The 9,011-nt window shown below is 37.2% G+C and overlaps 1 protein-coding gene across 2 annotated transcripts; it reads right to left on the bottom strand.

Annotated features, from left to right (window-relative positions):
• Positions 1-2,037: 2,037 nt before the first annotated feature.
• Positions 2,038-8,405, bottom strand: LOC137597993 (secretory carrier-associated membrane protein 5-like). Of its 2 annotated transcripts, none has more exons than XM_068318380.1 (7): positions 8,241-8,405; positions 7,813-7,876; positions 7,132-7,251; positions 5,902-6,058; positions 4,819-4,920; positions 3,932-4,049; positions 2,038-3,106 (listed from the first exon to the last, which is right to left on the bottom strand). In XM_068318380.1, the coding sequence occupies exons 2-7, from the start codon at positions 7,817-7,819 to the stop codon at positions 2,927-2,929; spliced, it is 684 nt and encodes a 227-aa protein (XP_068174481.1). In that variant the 5' UTR covers positions 7,820-7,876; positions 8,241-8,405; the 3' UTR covers positions 2,038-2,926. The 2 variants fall into 2 exon arrangements, with proteins under 2 accessions (XP_068174481.1, XP_068174482.1); XM_068318381.1 differs by having other exon boundaries at positions 7,813-7,888.
• Between the last annotated feature and the right edge of the window lie 606 nt (positions 8,406-9,011).

Below are 9,011 nucleotides of genomic sequence, written 5' to 3' on the forward strand. Positions count from 1 at the left end.
TTTGCTATAAAATTTGTATTCTCGAAATTGTCCAAACTTCATCTGCATTAGGTTAGGTAGATGATTTTAGTGTGAAATGTGCCAAATTCACTTCCACAAAACACAATGTGGTAACATGTCACTTTTGGGCCGTGCAGATGAACAGACAGACAGACAGACAGACAAATAGACATACACACAGACACACGCACCTTGTTCATATTGCTATTGCTTATTAGTTGTTGTTTTTTTCATCTTTACATATATGTAAAACAAAATATAACTGCTGATGTTCCTACATAATCCTAGTGTTTTATATGTTGGTTTTTCAAAGTAATAATATGGTGAAACATTAAGAAAAGTTTATTTTTTTATGAAAAACGAGTGAATTATCCTACTTGAACCATTACCTGAGAGGGGTAAGGGACAATATGGAGCTAAATATTGATGGAATAGTTGGTAATGGAGTTAGTAATGACACATAATCAATACTTGTAGGATTGTTTTGGGGTTTTGAATACACTATGAGTTGAAGCATTAAATGTATTTACTTTTCAGTGCTAGCCCTCTTTATACCAGAAAGGTGTAGTACAGACGGGTCCCTACAGCCCTTCCACCGCAAGTTGAGACTTTAAAAGACATTATTTTAAAGTACTTTTGTTCGTACCGAAATCACAAACCAAACTAACCTACCGTCTACTGTGAAATTATGATCCAGTTGAAACTTGGTTAGATTCACTTCATTTTCCATCCAGAATGGGATGATCAGATTAATTAATATAACGGATTTATCAAAGCAAATTTTAAAAGTGTCATTTGATTTATTTAAAAAGAAAAAAAAATCTACGGTCTAGATTGTTATGAATCAGTGACAACCTGTCCTCTCTCCTGCTCACCCTAAACCTAACCCTAACCTTTGCTTTCACTATGTATCAAAGTGATTTACATGTGTATAGACAGACAGTGTTTGCTGGTGACTGTTGATATATCCTCCAAATATCTATATCGCTGAATAATTCCATCCCCTCTAGGCAGAGTAATTCTGTCACCCTGCAAACACACAGCCAGGCAGACAGTAAGAAAGAGGACATCTCCGGATAAATCCATTTAAAGTGTATTTTGAATCTAATCTGTGATGGTTTCCTGCTCACTGGATGGAAAAGGAAAAATTGGGTTTACCTCATGTAAATTTAAAAAAAAAATACAATCTCTGGCCTGGCAAGGAGCATTAGTCACCCCTCATGTCTCAGATTTCTTATGTAGTGGTATGAACTTCATAAACAGATCACTGTGAGGCGGGGGAAAGTCGTACATTTCCCCTGATGGACAGACCTCCTCGCTAACAGCCAAAGACCAAGCAAATCATTTATTTATTTCCCATTTTAACAGTGTTTAAATGTGGCTGCAGCACCATGTGCTGTGGGTAATGTTTTGGAAACAGTTTCAAATCACATTTGTACAATTTGAGTGCGAGGTCTCGATTAAATGACGCAAATGTAACAAAATACTCCCAACAAGAAACAAAGATGCTTATGCAAATAACTTATGTAACTGCAAAACAAGACAAACTTTTATTCATGTAATCCTTTTACACAAATATTCTTCACTGAGGAAATACGTGGATGGAGGTAATGGTGTCACTCACTACAAAATGTTTTTGATTGTACCTTGATATGGGGATTTCAAACTCTTTCCAGACTAGTTTTTCATGTAGGTAACCCCCCAGACCCCTAACACCACCACCACCCCACCCCCAAAAGGAACATTCAGTAAGAATAACTGTCACTGTGACACTAATTACTGCTATAACGGTACATATTACAAAATGATATGGTACTTTGTATTTGTTGCAATAATTTGATGTGTGCTTATAAATTCCCAGGTCTACATTCAGTGTAATGGAGGACAAAGAATGAAACAACAGAGGGAGGAAAAAAAGAGGAGAAACAAGGAGCAAAAAATAGAAAAAAAATAACTAAAACTACAGACTAAGGTTTTTGAAGGATGAATGAAGGTAATCTGTAATGGAGTTGTTTATTCAATAACTTCATACTGTAACCACAGTGCCCCCCTGTGGCCACACAACAGATCATTCAAAAACGACAAAAGAACACGCTAAACTGACATTTTGTACCAAATTTTCACATCTCACAACCCTGGGACTACATCACATGAATCACATGTTTCATTTTAGCACACTTCTAGACTAATTCTGGCTTAATTCTACTGTGATGTAAGTCTCATGTATTCTCTGTAAGGTAGATACTGTATGTTAACAAAACCTTCAACAACATCCAAGAGCAAGTTACAAATTGATGAATAAATTAAAAATCATACCTAACTGATGACACATTTAACAACATTTTGCATAGAACATATGATGACATTCTGCTAAGGTCACATGAAGCAGCAGACTTTGTAAGGTCACAATATTGACATTTAATCTTTGGTTCATCTTTGGAGATACAGCATTATTACATACAAGCTATGTGATCACATATAAATTTACAGGATGAAATCCTACAGAATTTAGTAATATGCTGGTTGATAAATAGGATAGCTTTAAATATTTTAATCTTCCTCACAAATTGATGTACATCAGTATTTTTACAGAAAAAAAAAACTGTTTTGTTAAAATTGCTGCGATTCCAGGTCAACACAGATTATATTCACACACAGCTCCAACTCTAGACTAGTACACATTCAAACTAGTGTTAATTCATCTATGTATGCCCTTTCATACAGGGAGTCAAAAACCTGTTTCCCATACAGTTTAAGAGTTATCTGTGTAATGATGATGATTGTGAGAAATCCTTGACAGTTCTACCAAATAAGTGATAGGTCCAAAATATAGAATCATGATGCGTTGTCACAGTGAATTCTTTGTCATTGTTTTCTACACTTTGGCATAAATGTCACATCAGTCCATTGACCTGTGTGTGAGAGGTTACACTGTGTTATCGTTGTATTGTGGGCTGGAGTACTGACTCTGCATGGCTCCAGAAGCTGCCTCCATGGTGACCTGCTGGGCTGCTGCTTGGACATGGGGATTCTTCCAGGCTCCTGTGGCCCATTCTTCCTGCGCTTTGGACATGCTGGCCCCACTGCCACGGTAGAAATTATGGATCTGAAAGCAAATATCATATGATGAGTTACCAGAAAGTCTTATTCTATGTAAAGTAAGCAACTTTAAATTTTCCCATTACTGTTATTTCGCACAATAGATCTGTAGCTGAATGCTTTAAATCAATACATCTGTTAAGGGGACAAGTTTTATGGAGTAAAGCAAAAAAATCTGTCTAACATATTATAAGCAGAGCAGACCAGAGATAATTTAGTTTTCGCAAGTAGAAGTTAATTCAATGAACTGATTTCCTGAAGCTCTATTTTTATTTCAGATATCTGATATGTAATACTAGATGTCTGAAATGAAGTAGATATTATGTAGTAATAGATATCTAAAGACAAAGCACACGTTATCTGTGATGTAACACTAGATATCTGGAATGTAATACAAGACATCTGAGGTGAAGTACTAGATATCTGTGATGTAGTCATATTTGAAATATAATACTGTACTAGATATCTAAGATGAAGTACTACACATCTGAGATGTAGTGCCAGATATCTAAAATGTGTTTTTCTCACAGTATATTTTTTCCGTGTAGCATTGTTACGGAGTTTTTCCTCACAGGGTTCGAGGGTTTAAAAGTAGATGGTGCTACTCAGTAAAATTTGTAAATCCATCAGAGGCAAATGTTTAAGAGTACCCGATGCGAAAATGATAATATCTGCAACTGCTGCTTCCTCTACAGATAAGTGTTTACCATAACTTTAGTACATTCTTGGATACTTTCTCTCACAATAAGTAGAAAATCTGTCATTTGTGACAAAGACGATATGAATGTTATGTTACATTCTCCCTTCACAGAAAAAAAGATTCAATTCTTACCCTGGTGAGGGCAATGAAGGAAAGCGAGGCCATTGCAGTGAACATGATGGTGGGGACCAGCATTATCAGTGCAATTAAAATGTTATAGCTGAAGAAGGAAATGGTTGCCAACCACCCGCTGAAAAGGCAAAGATGACCATTAATACATGTCCATCAAATAACCTGATTAAAACAATAAAAACATAATAATCTGCTCCTGGATTTTTGGTTGGCTACTGTCATAAAACTACTGCTTAATGGCTACTGTTGACATAGTTTTGTCGAATTGAAGTGCTGATACAGTCAGCGTTAAAACTGTTATAGCTCCTGGGAATACTTGAATGCACACGGTGACACTAATAAAATTCATGGAGGCTATCATAAAATTAATTTCTGATAATCAGCCTGAGTCACATGACATTTTGAAGATCTCTTTAACAACCTCTCAAAATTTAATGACATAACTATCATTAAACTTATATGAGAGCAGTTCCTGCGACCAGGGAATTTAAATAAATAATATTTCACTGGAGTTACTGCTTGAACTCTCAATGTTTAGAGCCTTTGTGTTAACTTTTACTGCATAACAATAATCCAAAAATGCATCTGAAGATAATGGCATTCATTTTCACTGTCTTAAATGTCTTGAAAACACATTTAAGATGGACCTTGTTTATCTTAAATGTAGACTGAAGGCCTTCAATCTATGTTGGAGAATTTGTCAAGAAAAAAATTACCTTTTGTTTTCCAACACCACAATTTAGAATTAAATAATTTAAACAAAACAAATGCACCAAATAATAATGAGATTAAATTCTGTATTATCATCTTGTGAATAGTATGACCAAAATATAGGGAATTTCATATGATTAGAGACAGGATTATGTTGTATGCATTTTTGATCTCACCATACTCCCCATCCTGGGATCCCAATACTTTGGATGATGCTGATGCCAACTTGAGCCATGAACACAAAAAAGAAAAGCATAAAGTTGAAGGAGCTGTCACTCCTAGAGAAAGAGAAAAACAAGAAGGATGTAAAGATGTGTGCAAAATCACTGCCAACTGTTTTTATTGACATTCTAGGCAGCAATCTAACTTTTTATGTCCTGTGAAGCAGTGATATATTGTAATTGTCAGTGTTTGTGTGTTCGTCCGTCCACCAAATATCTTCGCAACCGTTGCAGATAGAAAGATGAAAGAAAAAGCACATTAAAAGGAAAGTCAGGATGAAAATGAGATCACAACCTTGACCTTGAAAAACTAGGTCAAGGTCAAATTTTTCAATTTTTATACCTTTTTAGGTACACGTCTGAAACTTGATGAGATAAAATCACAAAACAAATCGCAACATTTTCAGGAACCCAGAGGCACAAAAATGTAACGATGACCTTCACCTTTGGAAAACTAGGTCAATGTAGGTCAGGGTAGAAATTTTGAATACATAAATATGTATGTGTATACTATGTGGGTGGAGCAGTGGTGCATGGGTAGCACCACCAACTGAGGATCTAGGGCTTTTTTTTATTTGAAGTTTGCAGGGGGGGTGAATAAGTGATTCTCAAACTGCCTGTCTGTGTGATTTTGAAGGGTTTTTTCTGGCTTTATGAGTTGAACTGGAAAATTGCTCGGTGTGTGCACCCGCCTCTCGCCCGTTGTCAGCTTGGATAAACTGTGGAGACTCCGTTCCTTCCATGTCAGTCAATCAGACCCCCCCTATCATAATGTTACAATAGCAAAGGACTCAGTGGGGGTGTATGACATTTTTATAACATATGTCTAGGTTGCATAATAATGTAGCCACAAGAGGACACAAGCCAGTGTCTTATTGTGCCGGTCCCAAGCCCGGATAAATATAGAGGGTTGCGTCAGGAAGGGCATCCGGCGTAAAACTTTTGCCAAATCAAACATGCGAATCAAACCTATGACTTGTCTCTGTCTATGTTGCATAATACTTTGTATAGTTTTATTAGTATTTATATATAACTCACTTGAAGGCCTTGTAGATAGCCCTGAACCAACACACATAAGAGCAGGGAGTGAACATGAGAAGCCAGATAATGGCCAGTCCAAAATTGGTAACGCCGCCACCGCCAAACATCCATGCAAAGCAGCCAATGAGATTCACTGCAAGAGTAACACTATTCACTGGGAGACAAAAAAGAAACAAACTATTTCAGGCATAGGTGCTAAAACAGTATTTGTCGCTTACACACGCACGGACACACACACGTACACACATGCATGACATGCAGGAAAAAAGCAGCAGTCGGTGGATATGAATCCATAAATAAAAACAGATTAACTTACAAACAAAATGTTGTTTTCAGGCACATTGCAGTATTTGACTTCAGGCGAAATGACACAATAACATTCAAATAAGAAAATCAATACAGTGAGGGAAAAAAAGCGTGTCGAGCTTTGAATACCTGCTTACGGTTATTGTTTAGTTGAAGTAAAGGTGCCTGGAGAAAGAAAAATATTGAGTTGCAATGACGGACAGCTCTGATGCAATCGCTTTTTCAAACAGAAAATATATATTTACTACAAAAGCAATAAAAAAGAAATCAAGCTGTGGTTAGCAGCAAGTTTAACAGAATGGAAAAACTCCATTTGAACATAAATAGTTGCCCTGTGTTGACACTCCATGTTCACCTTTAATTAATTCTTTAATTATGTTCACACCACTCTATCTTTAATTGGGTTATTGTCCTCATCTTAACTCCTGGGATTTGTCACTGCGTTTATGCAAACGTTTCTCCCGTGCAGAGCAAACCTCAGCATCGCTGCGCTGCATGTTTATGATGTAATAAACTTTGATGAAAGCGCTACTGGCGAAAACTGTTCAACACAATTTCAACGTTAACGGCTCTGTTCAAACCATAGCCATCTGGTCAGTGCTACGACTCAATAGCAAATAAAGTAGTCAGGATAACAGCATATAAAATCCTTTTAGACCAAGGGAGTCTTGTAAAACATTGCCATTCTGTCAAATAGTATCATGAGTTCACAAAAGAGAAGAGATTTATGGGACCTCCAGGAATCCTGATTATTTATTTCCAGAAGCTTCTATTATATATGTGGCCAAGTAAGCTGCAGGAAAAAAAGAAGGGAAAAAAAATCCATTTTACAGAAAAAAATCTACTTTTCCTACTACTGCGATGCAAACAGATGCCACAATCAACCCTTAAAACAACAGAACATCACTCTGAGCCACTCACACATCCACAGGTGGTACATCTTCTTGCACATGCTGCGGTGTTGTTCAGGGATCTCATCAAAGTCCTGGTAGAAGCATGGTTTGAGCGGGATAAATCCCGGCAGCGGAGGGAAGTTGGGCTCTGAGACAAATCATTCCAGAAAGGTCAGGCTACATTTGGCTTCAAGTTTTACAGCAAGAAAGAAATCTAGTAAGGGTAGCAAAATATAATATAGAACATTTAATACTGCAACTGACAAGAGGGTTCAGGGTTTGAATCCAGTGCTGTATAAACACTATGTATTCTACACAGTCATACACAGGTGAATAACAGTTCAAATTTTTTGAAAGGAAAAGGATTTGATCCCATTGTTTATTAAGTATATTGGCAAATAAAATTAGTCTTTATCTGCTGTTTCTAATAATCAAATCAAACAAGAATACTTGAAATATTGCAGTTAGAGTAGAGTCACAGTTTCTTCGTATAAACTACAGAGTAAGTCTCCAGTGGAGCTTTAACAAGACAGTTGTTGTATATCAACCAACATTGCACACAGGCTCATGGGGGTGAATTCGTTTTTATTCTTGTGGAATTTGTCTTCACCTGTCATTTTGTTGCAGCAAGTTGTAGCAAAAAAAAAAAAATTGCTCTACAAAATACAAGAAATGAACACAAGTCATGTTGTGTGTTTCAATCACTTACCTGCCATCTGGATAAAGTGTGGATGACGCTTGCTGACCAGGTGTCTTCTTTCTTTCTTCAATCTCTTGAGAAGAAACTGGAGATTAGGTGTTTTGCTGTGAGGTCATTAAATTGGCAAAACCATGTCATGAGTTCCACTCCAGAACGGCATACTTTACAGTTAATACCTGGACAAATGCAGGGTGAGTCGTTCACAGCTACTGAGGGGATTTACTATGCAAATTCTCCAGACGCGCTGTTTAGGAGAATTTAACAACTAATCAGTGACATCACTAGAAAAAGACCACGCATGAAAAGGGAGGTGCTGAGTTTTACACATGTGTGATTATTGGAATTGCATGCAAACTAAACTTCACCGAATGACAGATATATTTTCACAGAAAGGTGGTCATCATGAGCAGGAATTACAAGTAGAGTAATCTTCTTACCTTCCCCAGAGAGCAGGAGCGTCTCTGGTTAACCTGCACCTGAATCCCGCGAAAGCCTCAGCCGGTGGTGAGTCAACAATAGGGGTTTAGCAGTCAGGAAAAACTATCATTTCATTATAGTACTTTCTTCTGTATGATATGATCAGAGCGATAACTCCAAATCATCTGGAATCCCGACCAATCGCTGGGCCTGAGTCCGCCGTCATTTTGATTCAGACCAATGGGTAAATCCCTCTAATCCTAAACGTTGTCTTGTTGATCCAATCCCGGTTTAGCTCTCTGTCCGTGGTGCTGAAGCGGCTCCTCTGTCAAGAAGTGGAGAAGGTAAGGTGTAGAAGCACGACGTGAGATAAACGTGTTGTGTCTTTAGGTCATCTCAAAATGACTTCATGTTCTCATGTTTCCTCACACGATTGGGTGGTTTTATTTGCTCCATGATATCATGAGCCACCAAACAGACCTGCATACTCTTTTTTTTTTTTTAAATAACAAAGTGGCTTGAATTTTAAAAAATAGAGGAAATTATATGACAAGGACCTAAACCGATTGTCCAAAGCTCCCATTGGCTTCAGGCTCAAATCCTGATTTGACCTCAGTTATCCGGTAGATGTCGCTGTTTCACTGTCGTAACGGAGAAGAGAGGCGTGCACTTGTAACTTGGCCAAGGAAACACTCTCAAAGGAAAAAAAAAAGAGCACGTTATTTCACAGCTATTGTGCTATTGACAGGAACTTTTATATATATATATATATATATATATATATATATATA

This window comes from Antennarius striatus, chromosome 1, assembly GCF_040054535.1.
Source record: "Antennarius striatus isolate MH-2024 chromosome 1, ASM4005453v1, whole genome shotgun sequence".
NCBI classification, from domain to species: domain Eukaryota; kingdom Metazoa; phylum Chordata; class Actinopteri; order Lophiiformes; family Antennariidae; genus Antennarius; species Antennarius striatus.

Excerpts from the sequence above, each read along its gene's own strand:
- LOC137597993 (XM_068318380.1), bottom strand. Across the intron at positions 6,059-7,131 it reads GATGTACCACCTGTGGATGT|TGAATAGTGTTACTCTTGCA; the intron begins GTGAGTGGCTCA and ends TTTGTCTCCCAG. Across the intron at positions 4,050-4,818 it reads ATCCCAGGATGGGGAGTATG|CGGGTGGTTGGCAACCATTT; the intron begins GTGAGATCAAAA and ends TTGCCTTTTCAG.